At 44.4% G+C, this 22,369-nt stretch overlaps 1 protein-coding gene across 1 annotated transcript in view; it reads right to left on the bottom strand.

The window, feature by feature from the left end:
- Nucleotides 1–4,281: 4,281 nt before the first annotated feature.
- The window catches only part of INO80 (INO80 complex subunit), a 95,508-nt gene continuing 77,420 nt past the window's right edge, over nt 4,282–22,369 (bottom strand). Inside the window, exons 29-35 of the mRNA XM_004687904.2 lie at nt 14,442–14,600; nt 13,730–13,832; nt 12,858–12,946; nt 10,221–10,376; nt 9,776–9,935; nt 8,502–8,717; nt 4,282–5,857 (exon numbers count right to left, since the gene is read on the bottom strand). Of these exons, the coding sequence (XP_004687961.1) occupies nt 5,640–5,857; nt 8,502–8,717; nt 9,776–9,935; nt 10,221–10,376; nt 12,858–12,946; nt 13,730–13,832; nt 14,442–14,600 (1,101 nt within the window). The 3' untranslated portion in view covers nt 4,282–5,639. The remainder of the gene's footprint in view (nt 5,858–8,501; nt 8,718–9,775; nt 9,936–10,220; nt 10,377–12,857; nt 12,947–13,729; nt 13,833–14,441; nt 14,601–22,369) is intronic.

Raw genomic sequence — 22,369 nt, 5'->3', positions numbered from 1 at the left:
CAGCCACTGCAGTTTTCAAAAGATCTACACCATTTGTAGTGAGGCAACCAGTTGCAAGGCAGGCAGGGGGCGGAGGGTGGGGCAGCCAGCTGGGAGGCCTGCTAGCCCCTGGCGAATCTGGATTCTCTTGTGGTCACTCCACTGGTCTCTACTGCACTCTGCCCCATGGACCCCCTGCCACCGTGTCCTCTGGTGCTGCGCTGTTCTCTGCTGCCACCCTCATAGGCTCATCTCTCAGCTGGGTGTGCCCACTCATGCACGGCCACACCCTGCTCCAGGTGCTGCCATGAGGGCAGAGTGTGAGACCATGGTGTCAGTCCTTAATACTAACGGCAGGAGGGTGGAAAAACCTGATCATTTCCATTTACCCTACAGGGAGGTACCCAGTTTCCTCAGGCCCGCCACACCCAGGAAATGGGCCTCTGCAAGTCCTCCTTCCTCCTACCTCCTTTTACACTCAGTCCTGGGAACTGTCACATGGGATTGGCACCTTCATAGCTGTATCCTGGTGCTGCTGGCCCCAGATACTTTTGTAGTGACAAATGGGTGGGTGGTTCCTGAAAGGACTGAAATAGTCCAAGCTCCTGCCACTCCACAGCCCTCAGGAATCACTCTGTGCAAGGCCTCTCCCCCAGGTAGATGCCCCTTTTATTTTCCTTTTGAGTTAGAAATGAAGCTTTATTGTAAATATTGTGATAGGGTTCAAATGAGATATGGTGAGTGGGGTTTTTGGGTCCCTGTGATAAAAATTGACTTTTCCAGCAGCACATGGCAAGTTTGTTAAGAAAAAGGGAGACAACTTTTAATAAACAGGTACAGATGGAAGAAAATCTGCACTTTAAAAGGGCAGATTTAAGAAAGAAGGGGGGGAAGAAGAGGATCATTTGTACAGGTGCAAATGGGCAGTTCTTAAAGGGAGAGAAGCTGTCTTTTGAAAGAGGCAAGATTATTAGATAAAAAGAGGCCACATAGATGCAGCCTTGGGGTAAGATCAGCTGCAGATGCCTTATCACTATTTGCTACCTTAGAGCAAATACCTGGGCACAGTTTCAGGATAACCTGAGGTTCTGCTTTCTCTAGACCCACACCTTCCACAAAGTAGTAGTCTGAACACGCCTCAGGAAAACGGCAGAATGGGCCAGGCGGCACCACCCAGGGCTGACTACCCCAGCAGTCTGGAGAGCCTGGCAGAGCTGGCCACCCCCCACGCCCAGAAACAAAGCTCATTGAGTAGGAGGGGTCTGGTGGTCACAATAAGAGGGCACAGCCCTAGTAGGGGCCCAGGGACCACAGACGCTCCAGTGCATGCCGGAGATGCCATCTGGGCAGAGGCCACCGAGGATAGAGGGCCAGCAGATCAGAGACCTCGGGTACTTAAGGTGTGTAAGAGGGGCTACTAAGGAGAGAAATACAATGGAGAAAATTACATTCAACTGAATTTACCCTGATAGAGCGTGACCTTGTTATGGGATGGTTGGAGGAGGGGTGTGTGTGTGTGTTCCAACTAGCAGTAGGGCTGGGAAAGCTATAGAAATTGGGTCTCAGGTCTCCCCCTAGTGCTTTTCAAAGGAGCATTTTACAAAGATTCCAAAGTGAGTTTCACATGATATTAAGGTTTGAGAAGTATTGCTTTAAGGGATGATTCATGATTCCAACTTTTTCTCCTTCTAGCTTAACTCTTCTTGCAAAAGCTCTACCTGGCAGAATAATTGTGTTCCGTTGGAGAGGCCGGGCAACTTTGCTCAACACTCACAATAGCCTTTGAGGCACAACTGAGACTCTTCAGAGAGCTAACTTGCTTAATCTTGCCCAAGCTCCTCATAGGAGATCTGAGGGACACAGGTGAGGGTGTGGCCTGCACTTGAAAGCCAGCAGCAAGGCTGCAGTGGGTGGAATATGCCTTCTGACACTGGAGAAAACACTGGGGAAAATGTAGAATTTAGGATGGGAGGTCTCACAAGGACAAACACTAGATGTGGGGGTGGATGATTAATGAACCTTAAACTAAACCCAGCAATGGAAGTTTCCAGGAATCTGAGGTGGGGTCAGAAAAGATTATCAGGCAGAAGTTGGGACAGAGATTATTAATCTTAAAACCAACCCTATCTGACCCAGGTGATATACATAACTTCCACAATAATTTCATCTAATACTACAAAAGAACTCACCTTGCTCTGTCTGGCATGTAGCTCTTATCTTTTAAGACTGCCCATCTGTCTTCTTTTTTTATCTTTCCTCATTAAACTTGCCCTGTACTGATGAATGGGGAGAGCAGTTGCATTCTTTCTCAGCGACAACCAGGAACCTGACATTCCAAACCTTAACACATATGTGAACCTCAGTACTACCAAGGCAAGGCTGTAAAGAACCACCCCAGAGCTCACTGCACAGTCCACACTGCTCGTCTTGCCCACCTCAGCCTCAGAGGCAGGGAGACCAGACCCAAGTCCAGGGATGGTGTCAGTAGAGTCCTGATTGTTTCAACACCCGTTTGAATACCACCCCCACCCCCAACCCGAGAAATGTTGCTCAGGAGTAAGCCCTGTGTAAACAGTGCACTTGGAAAGCTGCTCAGACACACCAACAGTCTGAAAATACACTTACCTTGGGTTCTCAGTGAGGTGACTGGTTGAAGGGACAGTCCAGCTAGGTCTACACTGTAGAGCTTCTGGAGGGAAGTCAGGCAGAGATCTCCCCAGCTTTAAGAGGTTGGTTTCACTGGGCTCATAAATAGGTGAGCTGGGTTCTCTCAGGTGAGAGCAAGTCAGTCTTCAAAAAGTGGGTAGAAAGGGTTTTGAGTTGTAACCTGGAAATTCAAGTTATTTGTGAGCCTGAAACTTTCACTTTAAGGTTCAAGTCCCATCCCCCTACCCTCAGGCAAGGGAGGGATGGATGAGAAGGAACAGTAAGGCAGAGAGCATCCCCTCTATGAGAAATGTTAGCGAAGTCTCTTCAGAGTATGGACTGCAGATGCCTGAAAGGGGAGGATGGTCAGTGAAGACTGGAGGGCTCTGACCCAAAATGTGCGTGCTTTTTAGAAGTGGGCACCAGCCAATCCACAGTTGACAGAGGCTGTGCGAGGATCTCAGAACTGTCAGGTCCCCAGAGAGGTGGCCATGGCTGCCCCTGGCCAGTCTCCAGCAGAACTGTGGGACCTTGGTGAGTGTTGGGAACTGGAGAGGAAGACCCACCATAGTGGACTTGGTGACGTGAAGCCAGACTGGTGACAACAGGGCCTGGTTAACTGGGAGACTGACATTGTTTTGCAATTTGAAAAGGGCAGATTTATTTAGGAAAAAAAAAAAAAAAAGACGTCTGCATAGACACAGGCAGGCAGTCTTAGGACAAGATCTGTTCAACTGATATTTGTTTGCTGTTCTGTGTGAGGCCTTGATCAAATTTACTAGCAAGAAAAACAAGACCAGTATACCTGATAGCGTTACTTGAGAGCATCGAAATGAAGACAAGGCTGGCCATGGGGTTGGGCGAACAGCTACGGAGGAGCCAGCCCACCGTGACAAGGCTGTGCAGGGTGAGCCAATGCTCTCACAGCCAGAATGCTTGGGAACAGCATGAGCCCTGCTCACAGGGATGCAACAGCCTATATCAATGTTGTAGCTCGAGGAGAGAAACACCAACTGCTAGTCCAGTCTAGGAATTTGCTCTTTTCCCAATCGATCAGAGAGCTAAATTTTCAAACCCTGAATGTGTTTGGCATCTCCAGTAACATATTTCACTGTTTCTCTTCATGATTCTTACAAGTACAGTTAACTTTGAGAACACCGAGTTCTTTTCACAATTCCTATTTCTCAGACCCTGTGTACTGAACTGCAAAAGGGTCGTTTCCTGGGTATGATACACACATTTCATTTTATAAATCCGGACCCTAAGATTCCCATTAGTTGGAAGTTAGTTGGAGGTTTTAAAAATATGAACACTACCAGGATAATTTCAGTTACTGCTAAGTATGAAGAAAACCAGAGCTGCCTGACAACAGACAGCCGGGCTGCCCACATCTAAACCCTGGGTCAGGCTTCCAGGCCTACACATGCTGAGTACTAGATCAAAAGTCCTCTCTGATGGCCTGAGGCAAATTCCTACACTCAATTAAGAATGCAACTGAGGAAAGGCCTACAAGACTCTCCTTCCACTGAGCATCTGTCATGTCCTCTCCAAACACAGGGATGATGCTGGGGCACTTTCCTATGTCTGGCCACATGCCCTTAGAAGCCCTACTATACCCAAAGTAGAGGCAGTTGTAAAGATCACAGGCACCCCCAATTTACATAAAATTATCTCACTCCATTTTATTTAAGATTTTTTTCTCCAGTTAGTAAAAGAAAGATGTGTCTCTCTTTATACATATGTACAAGTTCAGTTATAAAAATAGACAGCACATTCAAAGAGAAAAAAGGCTTGGCATTTTTCTGATTCCCTCTAAATAGCATCTGTACATAGAAGTCTGGGTTTGGGCAGGGGAATCGTAATGATTTAATTTAAATGATTCCCCTCCCACCCTTACTTCAAAAAAACTTTAAAAAAATCAATCTATCTAAACTCAATTCCGCGATTTTCAGGTGTGCAAATTAGAGGCTGGCCCGCCCAGAAGTACCTGCTCCACCGGACATCAGGCTGGGGGCAGGCGGAAACAGCTCCCATGCAAACGCCACCCTCTGCCTCTCTTGGAGAGCAGCAACTCCAGCTGGTGGGGTTGGAGCTGGGAGGTGGGTGCCGAAGTTGCCCTCTCTCCATCCTCTCCACCTCACTCCTGCTGTCCCTTCCTTTCTCAGTGCAATACAGACAGTGCATACAGCCAAGCAGGGGGCTGAAGGGCTAGGGTGGGGAGACTGTGCATTCAGGAAGGGCAGGGGAGACTGCAAGAGGGGCAGTGAGGATGTCCTGCTGACTGAGGTGGCTCCTGGTCTCTACTGGCTTCTGGGAGTCCTGGGCTGGGAGCTGCTGCTACTGTTGCTGGTGGGACCTGAAGGTTCTCTGGTGTGAACCGTGCAGGATGGGGAGGAATGCTGGGAACACAACTGGGACTGGGCATGCTCCCTTCTAGCCTCTGTCATCCTCACAAGCTACTACCTTCTCTAGAATTCACTGGTCTCTCCAACAGTGACACTGGAAACTAGGGTTTAGAGACCTGGGGGGCTGCCCCAAAACGGCAGATGCCAATTACATGATTTCCTCCCTCCTAGCCCTACATGAAATCACAGCCCTAAGAGAAGTCTCCATTGTGGAAGACCCCTTACCACATTTCAGAGCCTCTGCAAGAGACATGGCCAAAGAAGACCAGAACAGGGATGGAGACAGTGTGCCCAGCATCTAAAGGGGGTCTATGTCAGACTGCTCCCCAGTATGAGGTTTAAGACTAAGCTATAAAGATCATCTGAGATGCTGGGGCTGATTCCTGTCCTCAGGTCTTCTTCTTGCAGGCAACCCAGAGCACTCTGCTAGAGACACAGGTGATAAAAGTGCTCATAACACCACCTGCCTGTCTTTCCCTTGCAGCAGCTGACCACCTCTGCTCTGTCCTGTGATGTAAGAGCGGCACAGGGTAAGCCCTCCAAGGCCCATCTGCAGGCCAGGACTCAAGCTCCTGCTTTTGGTTGAAGGAAGTTGGAGGGTTCAGGTGGTTATCGTCCTCCAGAAGGGTTGGTGCCTTTGCCCTGTTTCCGGACCAGGGAGTCTGGGGCTAGGCTGCTGGTCAAGTGGAGGGTCTTCGGAGTCCCAGGAACATTATTTCCTTTGCTCAAAGGGGAACTCAAGGGAGAAGAGGCGCTTGAAGGTCCAAAGTCAGCAAGGCCAGCAGGTCGAACAAGGGATGTCTGCAGAGGACTGCTGGCAGAGATTCCTGTGGGGATGGAGACAGACAAGAGGTAAGCACCAGTCCCACCTGAGCTGGAGCCTGACCTTGGTTATTGCAGTCTGGGCTGGAGGTGAGGTTGTGAGGTTGCCAACCTCTTAGCACATTTGTCTGCTGTGTCAACTGTCTTTTCAGTTAAGATGGATGTTTTGAAGGGAAAAACAATACCCGTTCCACCCTCTCCAAGTCACCTCATCCACAGAGTGAGGTGCTCAAGGGTAGAGCACACATCACACAAGCCAAGGCTGCTGGGTGAGCTGTGTGTGATTCACTGGGAGCTCATGGGTATTTTCTTACCCATTTCTTCTTCCTTTTTGGGACACTACTATGGTTAACTGCTTCCTTTTTGATTTCATATGAAATCCTTTACTCCCTCCCCAGTCGGGCCAGAGGGCACAAGGCTTCCCACTCTGTCCTGGGGCTATGCTCTGCAATGTGCTCTTTGTGTTCTCCAAGTCCTGCACCTTTCAGGGACCCACTTCAAAGTTCCCATCTTCAATATGGCTCCTGGTACAACGTGAACTCTTCTAGTATGAGCCAATTCCACTTCTATCTAATAACATGTTGTCTAACAGGATGCTTCAATGGTTTGTCATGAACTGGTTTTCCTTTCCTGAAAAACATTTTTTTTTTCCCCCTGAAAAAGAATTTTAAGTGCTTCATAGGCAGATGCTTCTCTCATCTATAACAAAACTGCAGGCAATCTCTGAATCTTGTATTTGTTGGATGAGCAAACAGAAGCTGAACTCTTACAGGAGGAGAAAAGGGAGGTAAACTAATACCCTCCATTGAGGGTCCTCCCTGGTGGTGCAGCGGGTTAAAGCACAGCATTGAGAAGCTAAAGCCACTTCAGCATGAGTTCGATTCCCTGCCCTGGATGTGACCCACATGGTGCGGCAGACCTCTTCTGACCCACCCGCTGCTCCCCTCAGCAGTATACTTCGACGACCTGCCTGTTCTGCTCCCCACTCTGTTTCTGGTGAGATCTCTCACTGCCCCAACACCTCTGACCTGTACCCCAGCTCTGTATGCATAAATAAATAAATCTTTAAAACAAACCAAAAAACCCTAATACCCATTGAGCACTTAGTGTAGAATAAGTGCTTCCTATTCAATGATGCTTTTACTTGCTGTAACAATCAATGAGCTAAAATACTCAGCCCATGTTTTGAATAGGAAGAGGGAGCTCTAAGTGGGCTTCTACACCTTCTTACTTCTCAGAAGCCTGTCCATTTCATTGCTACAATTACCCTCCAAGTCATGGAAACACAACTACCATGTTCCTTCTTAAACTTTCCAGGGTCTCCTGTCTCACACCAATAAAGCTCTTTCCTTGTCTTTTGATCTTACCTCCTACTGCTGCTGATTGTCAACCCAGCCTGACTGACCTGCTCAGTTACTCTAGTATGCCCAGTCACTTCCAACTTTCTGTTGCCAGTCCAATTCGTTGTCATCCTTCTTCCTAAATTATAACCTAATAACTCTGTTATCATGGTTCCTCTTTCTGATTAACAACCACAATTAAGGCTTCCCTGAGCCCTCCCTGGTGGCGCAACAGGTTGGAGCACAGTAATATGAAGCTGTCTGTAGCCACTGCAGCACAAGTTCGATCCCAAGTCAGGGAGGTGACCCACACGGCACAGCAGACCTCTCCTGTCTCACCCGATGCTCCGCTCAGCAGTGTATTTCAGTTGGTCTGCCTGTTCTGCTCCCCACTGTCCCTGGTGAAACCTCTCACCCCTACCCTGCTTGGCTTATACACCAGTTCTTGTTATGTATACATAAATATATCTTTAGAAAAAAAAAAAAAGACTTCCCTCTTTTTCTACTCAGTATATAACATTGCCTAGAATTGTTAAACAGATCTCTTGTATAGAACTCTCTTCTCATTTCTAATATACACTCTAGAGCAGGGTCCATGTTATACTTATGTTCAGAGCAGGTGCTTAGTACCTAGGTGAGGGGGTCATAGAGCTGAGTAAATGTTTACTATGCTAGCCTGGTCTATTGAATTGTAAATACTGAAATGTGGGTGTCAGGGATAAAAAAAATAGGTCTCAAACAGAAAAAAAAAAATCCAACCATTTAAAGTGGTACAGCACAGGGCCTCTATGGTGGCATAGGGGTTAAGTTTCAATGCTATCACCACTCTGACCATAGTGGTGGCCTGCGTTCAATCACCAGCCAGGGAGCTGACCCACATGGCGCAGCAGACCTCTCCTGTCTCTCCTGCTGCTCCCCTCAGCACTGCATTTCAGTAGATCCACCTGATCTGCTCACTTTTTATCCAGTGAATCCTCTTACACCCTGCACCCCCACTTACTCCCCAGTTATTTTATGAATGAATACATAAATCTTTTTTTTTTAAAAAAATAAAGTGGTACAGTACAGAAATTCAGCTCTTACTTTATGTAGCTACTTTCACTTCAAAGGTGGGAAAGTACTAAGTCACAGGTGAAAGGGGAGAATCAAGATCACTCCACACAGCAGCACAGCATGATATGTGCTTTGGGAAGGCGGTTCTGCGGTTCCTAGCCTGGAGAGGATCCCACCTGCTCTACCAGGCAGAATACACAAAAGAATCTCCAGGCTGCCCCTGACGGTCTGGAGCCCAGAGCTCCCACCTCCGCACCTTTAGACACGTTGTACCCGTATGCAGCATAGGCAGCCGCAGAGGCAGCCGCAGCTCCAGCTTTCGCGCCTGCCATTGCAGCAGCACTGCCCGCAGTGGACTTCCGGCTCCGGCCTTTCCCTGCTCCTTTGGCTGTGCTTCCAGAACCTTTGGGGCGCCCTCGGCTTCGGGCTGAGTGACCTCGTCCTGCAGCTGGCATTTCCTGGATGGAAATTCCTACGGGAACAAATGGATGAAAAGGAAAAAAAGTTAAGTCTCTTCATATGTTAACAGGATCTTTCTCTGACAGGGGAGACTGGCTCCAGGGGTTTTTGCTTCAAGACTCCTGGGGGGGGGGGGTTTGGGGAGCTGGGAGAGAGTGGGGGAGGGTGGGGCCCTCCCAGGCGGTGCAGCAGGTTAAGGCTCAGCACTGCAAGCTGGCCTCAGCTGCTTCAGTGCAGAATTTGATTTCTGCCCAGGAGGTGACCCACATGGTGTGGCAGTCCTCTCCTGTCTCCCCCTCTGCTCCCCTCAGCAGTGTACTTGTCAATCTGCCTGTTCTGCTCCCCACTCTATCTCTGGTGCATCCTTTCACCGCCCCTGCACCTCTGGCCTGTAACCCAGTTCTGTATACATGAATAAATCAATCTTAAAAAAAAAAAAAAAAGACTCCTGGGGGTGGTCTCCACTTAATAATGGCACATGGTGTCACACAAGAGTTGGCAAGAATTTTAAACTACAAAAACAGCCTGATTCCTTCAGCTATTTTTCAATCTGAGGAATGGTTTCTTACTCCAGAATTTTTTTTTCTGTAAACTATTGCATTCCAAAATAACCCCAGGGACTTGGTACCTGTGATTCACCTGCACACTCCAAAGCAATCTTGCCTTGGCAGTCAACTTTTGCTGCCCCATTTTAAACCTATGGTATCCTGAGCAACAGCAGTAGCACTGGGTTCCTTTGCACAAAGTAAGTAAAGAACCACAAAAGTTCATTTTAATTGAAAACAAAACTTTAGGGTAAAATATGGAGAAGGAAGACTAGAAAATAACAAAGTTTCAAATCTTTCAAAATTTTGCTTTGCTCAAATGTTTCTTTTCCCCTTTCACATGATAGGTCTAGAGAAAGAATGAGCCTAGATATTCCTATTTTTGATCCTTTGCACTTTTCTTTAGAGGAAGAAGAAAATGCCATTATTTAAAAGGGACCAGGACTTCACTGGCCTCCAAACCAATGCGTTTTTGAGGCACAGGGTGGGAGCAGGCCCAGAGTGTGTGGCACAGCAGCTCACTTACCATTCACGGTGTCTGAGACGGAGCCTGTTATGGAAGCAGGAGAGTTGGTGGCTCGAGACTGAGGTGCTGAGGAGGCTGGATCATCTACTATGACTAGCATATCACTGCTGCTCTCGTCAGGGGGAATGGAGCCAGTATGTAGCTCACTACTGATGGAAATCTAGAGGAGGAAGGTGCAGACCATCAGTGACCCCAGTGCCCACGGTCCCTGCACTTCAGTGAGGACACAGATCTCAGGTCTTGCTACTGTTTCTCTCTCCTGTCTGAAGTGCCTCCTGAGGGTCAGACCCCTTGCCTTGGCAGCAGGATGCCAGCCTGTCTTCAGCTGCTTTTCTTCTTATAGATTCCACATGCAATCCCTTTTTACAAGGCAGGAGAAGCAGAGGCACATGAAGATTGGGAGAGTCCCCACCACTTCAATGAAGGCCTCTAAAAGGAGCCTCACCTCACTAAAAGGGCTGGGCATGGCTGAGTCCACACTAATGAAGGAGTCATCCCCGTCAGCAGAGAGGTTGGAATTATCAGCCGAGGGAACAAATGGGATCACCAGGTTCACACCCTCCTTTCTCCTTTTCCCATCCAATTCATCTTCCTTTTTCTTCTGGGAACATACAAATCAGAAAATGTAGACAAAAGCATGAGAATAGGCACCAAGAGAAAAATGGGACCGGAGAAGAAAATGACTGAGAGAATACTTCCTCTCCATACTGTATAAACTTCTACTGTATATTTTTTAATGTTAGTACATTAAAAAAAAAGATTTGGGCCCTCCCTGGTGGCGCAGCAGGTTAAAGCACTGCACTAAGAAGCTAAAGCTACTTCAGCATAAGTTCAATCGCCACCTGCCCCAGAGGTGACCACTTGGCGCGGCAGACCTCTCCTGACCCGCCCGCTGCTCCCCTCAGCAGTGTACTTCGTCGATCTGCCTGTTCTGCTCCCCACTCTGTCTCTGGTGAATCCTCTCACCACCCTGCACTTCTGGCTTGTACCCCAGTTCTGTATGTATAAATAAATAAATCTTAAAAATAAAAAGATTTATTTTATTTATTTATGCATAAAAGAACTGGGGAGTAGGTGAGAGGTGCTGGGGTCGTGGGGAGATGAGAGACAACAGTGGGGAGCAGAAAAGTACAACTACTGAAACATACTGCTGAGGGGCGCAGTAGGTGAGACAGGAGAGGTCTGTGCGCCATGTGGGTCAGCTAGGTCAGAGATTGAAGGTGTGCTGCAGTGGCTGTCGACAGCTTCACCAGGGAGGCCATATGTTAGTACATGTTTAAAGAAGAAAAATTCGTAAGGGATGGTTTAATAAGAGTTTATGTACGTCATGTACTACAATCAAGGTGAAAGGTAGACCAGTCACTGAAGGGGAGCAGCACGGAGCATGACCCTCAAGGGGGCAAGGTGTGTGGGCAGCACTGGCGTGTACCACTGCAACACCTCTCAGGGACTGAACTGGTCCTCATAGAAGGAAGGAGCAGTGCCTTTACTATACTTTCTACATCTGCTTCTACTCTGCCTTCTTTTTAAAATATGCACATGCCGCCCCTCCACCCGTGAAGCTTCTCATCATTACTTCCCAATTTACATGTAAACACACTTAAGGTCAGTAAGATTTTGTCACAGATTAGGGACGTAGAATCACGTTCACTTGCTGCCCCTACCTGCATATATATCTAATATGGTTATGTCACTGTATTATCCTTGGATATTTTTTCTGAAAGTTTTATGCACAGAGCAGACAGGCATCTGATGCAAACTCAGTAAACTATATGATATACTGTATGACAAAACCACCTTTTCTTTGATATTGTTTCTGAATGTTAAAGCCATTTTAACTCTAAATAGTGTTACGTAGAGGGCTAGAGATTTAGGAATGGGATCTAAAAGAGAGTGAGTAAATGGGTAGAGTTAGCAGTTCAGGTTAGGAGGAGCTTCATTGCTGGGATTTTTCAATTTGCAAAAGAAGTGAGAACCAGGGACATCCTTCAGGCTAGAAAAAATTACAGGTGGTAAAAGATACAATCAAGGATGTGGATTTTGTAATAGTAAGAACTGGTATGTCTCCAGGAAAATGATGGTACAATAAAGACAGGCACCCTGGCTGTCCCTTCAAGGTCATATGGACAAAGGGACGCTAAGCTCAATACAAGTTTGGATAAAAGGAAGAAGCTGATCATTTAAAGCAAAAATGATTTTATCATGTAGCCAGACTATACTTCAAAAAAAAACTTAGCAGTCCAGGGACTTGATGGCCTGAAGCCAAGGTGGCTATCCTGTTCAAGACCAGGGACCCAATTAGGGCTGGTGAAAATTGAGATGGGGGTCAATGTAACCCAAAGATAAGCCAAATCCACTATAAAAAATCACAAGCACTTTCTGTAAGGTAGTATAATGGTGCCAAAGCTCTAGGATCCTAACCAGAACTAACTGACTGACACCTGAAACGAGTAAATACTCATTTCTCATTTATATGCCAAGAAACACTAGAATTACTGTATGACATGCTGGATAGAAAACAGCAAGATAGGGAGAAATGTAGGTGAATTACACCTACTTTGCAGATAGCATGGTGGGTTTGAGCAAGATAGATCAGAAGAAGACATATACAGTTTGTATCAGTTTAAATCCTCGACAGGAATTGGAGAAAAACAGATGAAAAACTATACTGGCTAGTGATGTGCTTTTCCAATGGTAGATCATACTGAATGGCACACTAGTAGAATTAAGGTAGAAGCACTGGTCCTAATCACCTCTGAAACAATTCCTAAGATTCTACAGAGTCTAATAATGTAAATAACACCCACCTTACCCGTAGTTAGCCTCTGTTGCTGTGTAATAGGCTCAACAAATGGTTTCTATAATCATATGTGATGACAGGAATGGGGTTCTGTGTGGGGAGTACAGGGCTACTAATGCTTCTCCCCTAATCAAATGTCAGTGAGCACAGATCTGCTACTAGTCATAATTGCAGCTGGGTTATCAACCAGTAGCTAAGGTGACAAGCCATCCACCCTTATCTTTTCTGTAAGCACCTCCCTTGCCCCCATCAGTCCTGTTCGCCACTCCAAGCTTAAAATACCTTCTCTGCATACTTCTCCCGCTTGCGCTTGCGTTCTTTAACACGGTTGGTTTCCTCTTGCTGCCGCTTCTCTTCTTGACGTAGTCTCACTGCCACAAAAAGAAAATGTGATGAAGTAACTGGTAATCTTAACCCTCATTCTGCAGACTTAAGACAAATTCTTTCATATTTATATTCTAAGATATAACTTCTATCTCTTTCTAGGGCAGATAACCAGTGATCTAATTTTAGGAACCAATTTCCATCTAACAGTTTTGTATTCAAATCAGGAACTAGTTTGATTACCGTGGGCCTTTCCTTCCCTTTTACTGTTTTTCCTTTTCTTCTCAGCCTTTTCATATCTCTGCATCGAGTGATCAAGTATGGTGTTAAGAGTTCTAAACAGTTATTTAGGTGGTGGCAGATGTATCACAGGACAGGAGCACCATACAGAAAGGGCTTCATTGTGTTTTCAGACATGGTGTGGTGAAAATCCTCAAAGGCTCCAACGTAAATCTTATAACTGATGTTCTCAAAAGTCAGAAATAGATGGGAGAATAACTTGTATGTCACAGCACACAATTTCTTCATTAAAATATCTCTCTATGTAGAGAAGAGAGTAAATCCTTTACTGCTGAGGAGTCTAAGAATACAGGCTTATGGGGACAAATTTATTAGATGTCATTAATTTGAAGATGTGTGAATTTTACCTTCTATTCAATAACCACATGTTTGTTAGGGTTTTACTATGAAATATAAAGGGTGTTTCCCTCAGATAACAGCCTGTGGCTTTATCTATGGTTTGCCACAGCCAGCCCCTTCTATTTTTCATGTGTGAGGGCAGAGAAAATTTGAAGGAAAGAGAGAGCATTAATAAGTAGTAGAATACGTACATTTCTTCTCCAGTTCTTCATCATCTAGGAGAAGACTAACTACCTCTTTGGGTTTCAAGGTATCTGGTTTGAAATTCCCACCAGAAATCACCATCCGCTGAATCTGTATCAAAGAAGATCCAAATGTCATCAGCAGGTACCCATCTCATAAGCCAAACATTCAGAAAGAAAAAGCCACTTTTTCCTCCAAGTCATGTGCCTGGTCCCAGATTTCTTTGTCAATTCACCCTATTGGCTCGTCCAGATAACTTCTCCAACAAAAAGACAATGAACACTTTCCATGGGACTGCTAATTGATAGCTAGAAGATCCAACAGTTTAATGGAATTAGTCAAGATGGAAACCCCCCCCCCCAATAATAATTTCTTTGTAAATTATCAAACTTGGCAATATACTCATGGCCTGATTAAACAGAATATTAGAGTGAGAGCACAAATGCCACTGCTTCTTCCCTTGGCATGTAAAAGGATGTCAACCACAGGACCATGACTGGTGATGGTTTCTATATGAACAGTGAACACAGTCAGAGTCCAGGCTGTGGACACCTTTCTGGCAGAAAAAGTAGCGAAGAATGGAAGGGTGGTTAAGAATGCTATTATACAGAGAATCTGGTTTTCTTTTCTATTTAGAACAAATTCTAGAACTTAATCTTTCCCTAGTTAATGTGGCTAGATTTTCTTTCTCCATCAGTATAACCATTTCCTTTGGCTCACCTCACTCTTCTCCTTGGCTCGCTGCAGGATGCGTTCTTCAATGGTGCCTTTACAAATGAGCCGGTACACGGTAACCTGCTTTGTCTGCCCCAAGCGGTGGGCCCTGTCCATGGCCTGCTGGTCTACAGTGGGGTTCCAGTCACTATCATAGAAAATCACCTACACAGAGGGGGTGAGAATGCAGCAAAGATTAAGGCAGCTAGGGTAAGACCAGGAATTGAGTGAAGCCCTATCACTTACCTGTTTCTAAGAGCTTGATGTGAGACCTTTTCTATGATATTGAGAAGAGCAAAAATCCACTCATAAAAGTAAGGCATTTCTTTACTTGTCTTGGGTGACAGAGACATACTTTGGGTTTTTGTTTTATTTTGTTTTTCAGGGCTTTCATTTAAAAAGAGAATGGCACCAGTATTTGTAGTTAGCACTTAGTGCTCACAGTCTACCAGTCATTCATTGTTCTAGGTGCTCTATGTATACTGACTTACTGAAATCCCACAATAACTATGATTTACGATCAAGAAACCTCCATATTGAAGAAACCAAAGCATAGAGGAATTAGAAAATTTATCCAAGATTATACAGCCTAAGTAAGCAGAGTAACTGGCATGTAAAGTATGTGAAAACCTCCTTTTAAAGATAAATTATTTTATTTATCTTTAACAAGAACTAGAGTACAGGCCAGAGGTGTGGTGGCTGAGAGGATTCACCAAAGACAGGGGGAGCATAACAGGCAGATTGAGTGAAATGTACTGCTGAAGGGAGCTACAGGTGAGATAGGAGAGGTCTGCTGTGCCAGATGCCAGAGCGGCTGGTAATAGCTCGATTAACACCAAGACTTTAATTCCTGTACCACCTGGGAGGCCCCTGAAAAATCTTCTCTTTAACACCAAAAGTCCCTTGATAAGAGATAGGCACTAACTTTCCTAGCATTTTCAGGATCCCCATCAACAGGGTGATTTCCTGTCCCTAGAATTACAGGGAAGAAAGATTAAAGGGTTCTCTGGAAGCTATTTCTAGTCTGCTAAACAACAAGCACAAACAACAGAAGGTACTCTCCCCTTATCTGCCCCCAAGTGCTCCTAAAACCATTGGATCCCCAAGTCCTTAGCCCTAAGGCTACTATTATCAAATACAGCCAGAAAGAATGCGATTTCACAACAGGCCTCATTCTCAGATGGCCTCCTTTATATTTAATCAAGTCAACAGAGTGAGTCAGTTGCTTCTTTAAAACCAAATGGATCTGGCCCTTACCCCCTATGCCTGGCTCATTAATGCTGTTAGAGTAGCAGGACCCTGGATCTGTGTTTTCCTTTAGTGTACCTTGGGTGTCACTATAAACTATTCCATCTCTGCTGGTTATACTGATGGTAACACATCAAGTCCAAACTCCTCTCTCAATGCAACAATAAGGACTCCTAGATGTGCCTAAACTTCATCTTATTTTTTTAAACAGATTTTATTTATTTATGCATACAGAAATGGGGTACAGGCCAGAGGTGCAGGGGTGGCAAGAAGATACACCAGAAGTAGAGTGTGAAGCAGAACAGGCAGATTTATAAAGGACACTGTTGAAGGGAGCAGAGGGAGAGACAGGAGAGATCTGCTATGCCATGTGGATCACCTCTGGGGTAGGGATCGAACTCACACAGCAGCAACCATGGCTTGGCTTAGCTTCACAGTGCAGGGGTCCAACCTGATGTGCCATTAGGGAGGGCCCTATTTCTTATTCTTAACATAAATATGCCCCTTTTCTTTCATAGGATAGAATTCTTTAGTGTTCCACTTATATTTGTCTGTACCACTTTTTTTCCTCAAGCTAGACCTAGAACCTCCCAATTCTTCTTTATTGGTCCTTTAAAGTTCAGCTGAAGCTAGACCATTTTCAAGGTCTCCGTGACTTCTCTTGCCTATATCATCTCCCTTTTCCACTCCTAATCAATTTCTATTAGAATTAATTATGAACCAGGGCCTTCCCTGGTGATGGAACTGTTTAAAGCACAGCACTATGAAGCTATCACAGCCACTACAGTACGAGTTCAATACCTTGCCAGGGAGGTGACCCACATGGCGCAGCAGACCTCCCCTGATCAGCCCACTGCTCCCCTCAGCAGTGTGTTTTAGTACATCTGCCTGTTCTGTAATCTATTCCCTGGTGAATCCTCTTACCTCCACATACCTCTGGCCTATACCCCAGTTCTTGTATGCATAAATAAAAAATCTTTAAAAAAATGTTATTTTGTTAATATCCATCACTGTAAGTGTAGTTAATATCCGTCACCACCATGATACAATATTTTTCATTCTATGAGAAATTTTAAGATCTACTCTCTTATCATGTAAAATCCCTCCCCATACAGTCTTATTTAAGGACAGACACTATCCATCAGTGCAAAGTAGAATTCCACAAACACTAGTTGACACTAGAACCTCTAAGGGGATTGATCGAAACTAGACAGAGCCCAAAAATGTAAACTAAAGAATGATTCACTTCTTTTGAAACTGTTTCATTATGATTCTCTTCCTGTTGCTTAACAGTATTCTCAAGCTATCTATCTATCTCTCTATCTATCTATCTCTATCTATCTATCTATCTATCTTTAAGTTATGCTTTAAAATTTTTATTTATTTACTTATGCATATAGAAATGGGGGTAAAGGGCAGAGGTGCAGGGGCAGTGAGAGGATTCACCAGAGACCGAGTAGGGAGCTAAACAGGCAGGCAGGTCAGGAGAGATCTGCTGTGCCATGTGGGTCACCTCTGAACTCGCACTGAAGTCACCATGGCTTGGCTTAGCTTCGGAGTACAGTGCTCCAACCCACTGCACCACCATGGAGGGCCCTACTTATTTATTTAAAAATACTTACTTGTCCATGCATACAAGAACAGGCCAGAGATACCAGAGGGTGAGAGGTTTCACTAGAGACGGAGTAGGGAACAGAACAGGCAGATGGACTGAAATACACTGCTGAGGGGAGCAGCGGGTGAGACAGGAGAGGTCTGCTACACCATGCAGGTCAGCACCTTGGCGGGGAATCCAACTGGTGCTACAGTGACTGTGGATAGCCTCTTAGTGCTGTGCTTCAACCCGTTTCGCCCATTCCCAAGTAATTTTTAAATCTGCTTTTTCTGGGACTTCCTGGTGGCCTAGAGGTTGAGTCTCAGTGGTACGACAGCGATGACCCTTCACAGGAACCTGAGTTTGATCCTGGCCAGGGAGCTACTCACATATGGTGCAACAGACTTTCAGTTGCTGCTCCCCCTCAGCAGTGCATTTCAGTAGATCTTCTTTTCCTCACTCTGTCTCTAGTGAACCCTCTCATCTCTACCATTTCTGGCCCTAGTTCTTCTACGCCAAAATAAAATCTTAAAAATAATAAATAAAAATATAAATATAAAATATAAAAGTGGATGCAATTGTTTTGCTATTTTCTGCAGAACTCAGACTTTGGGTAAAGATGGATGAAAGAGCAATTTTAGTATTCTTGTTTCTACTAATAAGAATCCCATTAATAATTTTTCATGGTTTTTTTTTTTTTTTTTGCTATTATATGAGGTATAATCTCTCAATTTTTTGCACAGGTTAGATACTTTGGGGAGAAAATTAGAAACTAGTTGCCAAAGGGAAAGCTTACTGTTAATCCATTGTGTCCACAAACCTAACATTAAATGTAGAGGAGCATAGCAAACCTCAGCAAATCACAGGATATTTTGGAGTTTCAACAGGATATTCAAAATTCTAGAAAATACAGTTAAACTCACAGAAAACAAGTAGACAAAAAGTTAATGAAATGGAGGCCTCCAACTTGGACTGGGCGGCACATTACTTGCCCAATGACCATGATGACTACCTCTGTGGAAAATGAGAGCTATTGAACACCCAAAAGATAGTGCTTTTAGTTATACAAGCCTGAGGCAATGGTTCACAATGAATTCATAATGGGGAGTCCTATGTTATGAATCATTTCATAGGTGCTTCCTGAACATTTACATTTTTCTTGGACGTCTCAGTAGCAACCAAACTGAATTCAACTTGGGTTCCTCTGAGCTTGTAACTAGTGAGATTAAAGCCTAAGGATACAGGTTTGCAATTTAACTCCACCCTCTTCTCCTTTAGTGGCTACATACATTTAGGTGGTTTAAAGGAGGTGATGGGAATTAGAGAGAATAAAAGTTAAGTCTCTATTTAGATACAGGATACAGGTTTGCAATTTAACTCCACCCTCTTCTCCTTTAGTGGCTACATACATTTAGGTGGTTTAAAGGAGGTGATGGGAATTAGAGAGACTGAATAAAAGTTAAGTCTCTATTTAGAGAACACTGAGGGAAATATGTAAAAATCAGTAAGATAAAGTACGAACTAAAAACCAAGTTAGATATAAGGGTATTATTTGACAATAAAATGAACATTGATTCAAACATAACATAAACTCAAGGTAGGTAAGGGTGGGTATTAGGGGAGACAACGCCCACCACAGTGCCAGAGATGACACCTATATTTGGTGATCAGGTTCATGGAGCTCATGTTTTTCATGGAGAAAAACAAGTAACAATTAAAGGATTAGAATAACTGACTAAACTAGGAAATATTAAAACAAGTCAATCAACAAAGCTTGGCCCAGCTATGACTAAGGGGAAATATATTAATAGTCAGCACCTTCATGAAGTTGTAAACATCAAGCAGGGCAGGCATGGGGGAGGGGGAGAGTTGATTAGGGTGGAGGCTCCCGGTTATGTAGGTCAATGAGAGGGAGTTTCAGGATATGAGGGAGTAAAATAGAAAACAGGAAAATGTGGAGAGGAACAACTGGTAAAAGTTGGAACAACACTTGGAGGGTAGAATTATTTCCCCCAAAAGAATGGGTGGAGTTCAGTCCCTAAGGGAGGGCTGAAAGCTGTCCCTTGTCTCATGGGATACAGGACTCTTCATATTGCACAAAAGTTCCTCATTTGCTTTCTATATGTGAGCATTTAAAACAGGTCTAACAGAAACAAAACAGCACAGTTTATACAATCGCTCACTAAACAGAGTCAAATGCAAAGACACCCCTACTTCAGGAAGAAAACAAGGAACAACACAGTTAAGGAGCAGCTGCCATTAATCATGCACCGGAATCTTGTTTTTACTAAGAGCGAGCAGGATAGAGTTCCACTGTTTACAAACACGTTTATATAGGCCTCCTCAATCATAAGACATCAAGTTTTTTCCTGACATTTTAGGCGAACGTCTTCCTTGTCCATAAATGGTTCTAGGGACCTTTCATGTCTAAATAAATCTCAGGGGCAAAGGAAAAATGCCAAGCAAGTAGTTAAACCTTCTGTTTCCACAATAATCCACACACAGAGAACAGCCTGACTTCTCACAAAGCATAACCTAGGGATTCATTTCAATCTTGTGGTCTGATTTTTTTATTGAGGTGTATCCAGGAGGTTCTAATTTACAAGTCGCCACATCCTCTTCTCAAAATTTAATATATGTTATATTAGAAATCAGAACTCAAGAGTAGTGAGACACTCTAGGTTCCTGGTTGCAAAAAGAATTACTATGTCAGAGGCGTATTTGGGTTTTTTAGGTAACTGGCAGGAGCTCCTTGTCCCCAGTACAAGGTAAACTATATGGGAATACTAGAAGTGTGATGTAGATCTTTTCCCTTAAATCTGCTTATTTTTTTTGATCACTCATATGGACAATGGGGCCCTTCCTGGTAATACAATGGGTTAAAGCACAGCACTATGAAGCTCTCTGCAGTCACTGCGGCATGGCACCATCACCAGCCAAGGAGCTGACCCACATGGCACAGTAGACCTCTCCTGACCTGCCCGCTGCTCCCCTCAGCAGTGTATTTCAGTACATCTGCCTGTTCTATTCCCCACTGTCTTTGGTGAATCCTCTCACCTCCTGCACCTCTGGACTATACCCCAGTTGTTGTATGCATAAATAAATAAAAAATAAACAAAAACCATAGACATAGGCTGTGAAGGGAAATACATTTCAAACAAGTGAACTTATGAAAACAAAACAAATAAACTTATGTCAGATCTCCCCAGATAACCCCAGTTAGCCTCATGTCCTTAAGTATCTATGACCTGAAGATTCCAAGATACATTTCAGCGATAATCTTTCTCCTGAACTCCAAAGGGTTCTGCTTTGCTGCCAGGGTGACATGGACACCTAACATCTACTAACCTTGCTGAACTTAACAAACCTCAAACCTGTTCATTCCCTTATAATTGGTATCTCATTTATTTTTGTTGCTCAGTCCAAACACCATGGTGCTCTCCCCTTACATACTCAACATTCAACCTAGCAGCAAGCCCCAGTGGTTGTGCCTTTAAAATACATGCAAAGTCCAATTATTTCTACCACCTGTTTCTTTCCCTGGCCAAGTCACCATTCATCTGTGGCTACCTCCTAACTGAACTTTCTTCCCATAGTTGACCCCTCATCCTCATTAAGAAACCAGTGATACACTTTGAAAACTCAAAGTCAGCATCTGTTATTACTTTGTTCAAATTCTTCAATGGTTTCCCATCTCAAAGTCCTCATCACGGCTTACTTACTAAGCTCTAAGCGCTACATGACCTATTTCGCTACACTCATTTACACCACTCTCCCTCTCACCCATTTGTTTCTCCTACAGAGATCTGTTGGCCATTGCTTGATTATGTCAAGCATGTTTTCACCTTAGGGTGCTGCACTTATCTTCTTTCCCTGGAATGCACATCTTTTTGCCAGGTATACACTTGGCTTGATTTCCTCACTTTTTTCTGATCTTGGCTCAAATATGAACTTATAAGAGATCCATTACTAGCCCAACTCCTTACCACGAGTGGGGTTTTAAAGAACGAGCAAAAGTTCATCTGATGGTAAAAGAGGCTTACAAGAAAATGATCTGTGCTGAGGAAATAATTTATTCTATAATGTGATATAATACAGCGTGTTTAGGAAACTACAAGTCAGTTATTATTCTGGAATACCATTTTGGAAGGGGAAGGAGACTGGCAATTAGGCTGAAAAGGGAGATAAAGGTAACAAAATGAAGTGCCTTGTATGCCATTTAGAGGAACTTACTCTTTATTTGTAGATTATAGACTCCATGGCCCTCCTTAGTGGTACAGCGGGTTAAAGCACAGCACTCATAAGCTAAAGGCACTTCAGCATGAGGTTGATCTCTGCCCTGGAGGTGACCCACATGGCATGGCAGACCTCTCCTGACCCGCCTGCTGCTTCTCTCAGCAGGGTACTTCATCAGTGGGCCCGTTCTGCTCCTCACTCTGTCTCTGGTGAGTCCTCTCACCACCCCTGTACCTCTGGCCTGTGCCCCAGTTCTTTATGAATAAATAAATAAATCTTTAAAAAAAAAAAAAAAAGAGTATAGACTCCCAGAAGAATTTTAAGCAAGGGAGTGGCATGGTTAATAAAGATGTAAATAAACTCACAAGAGTAGGTATGGGGGGTGGAGGCTGAAAAAGAAGTCCAAAACATCAGTCAGGAGAAAGTGATGACTCTGGTATGTACATTGGGACAATACAGAACGTTAAAGAAAAAAAGAACAAAGAGGAAACCAGGCTTCTGGTATCTGATATGGCAACAAGTGAACCAATACACCAGAAAAACACTACACCGACAGCCAGCCCATAAGATGGCTGAGGCTATGATGTGCCTGTTAAGATACAGCATTTACTCAGTGATACCACCTGCGTCCTCAGGTACTGGAACCCTCTTCCAAATGGCTAACTAGCTGAAGAGATGTGGCTATCAAGAAAGGTACAACTGAAGATACTGCAGAATATGGTTTTCATTCTTGAAGGCAGGCAATATACAGCACAACAATTAGGGAGTAAGAGAAAACTCAGCTAAGGGTAAAGACCAGGGATCATGGGCTCCAGTTCCAGCTCTGCTGCTCAGCCTATGCACCCCTCCTTCATGC

Source organism: Condylura cristata, unplaced genomic scaffold (assembly GCF_000260355.1).
Source record: "Condylura cristata isolate star-nosed mole 26May11 unplaced genomic scaffold, ConCri1.0 scaffold00023, whole genome shotgun sequence".
Lineage (NCBI taxonomy): Eukaryota > Metazoa > Chordata > Mammalia > Eulipotyphla > Talpidae > Condylura > Condylura cristata.
The sequence above is the reverse complement of the archived record's forward strand: the minus strand, read 5'-3'. Positions and strand labels throughout refer to the sequence as shown.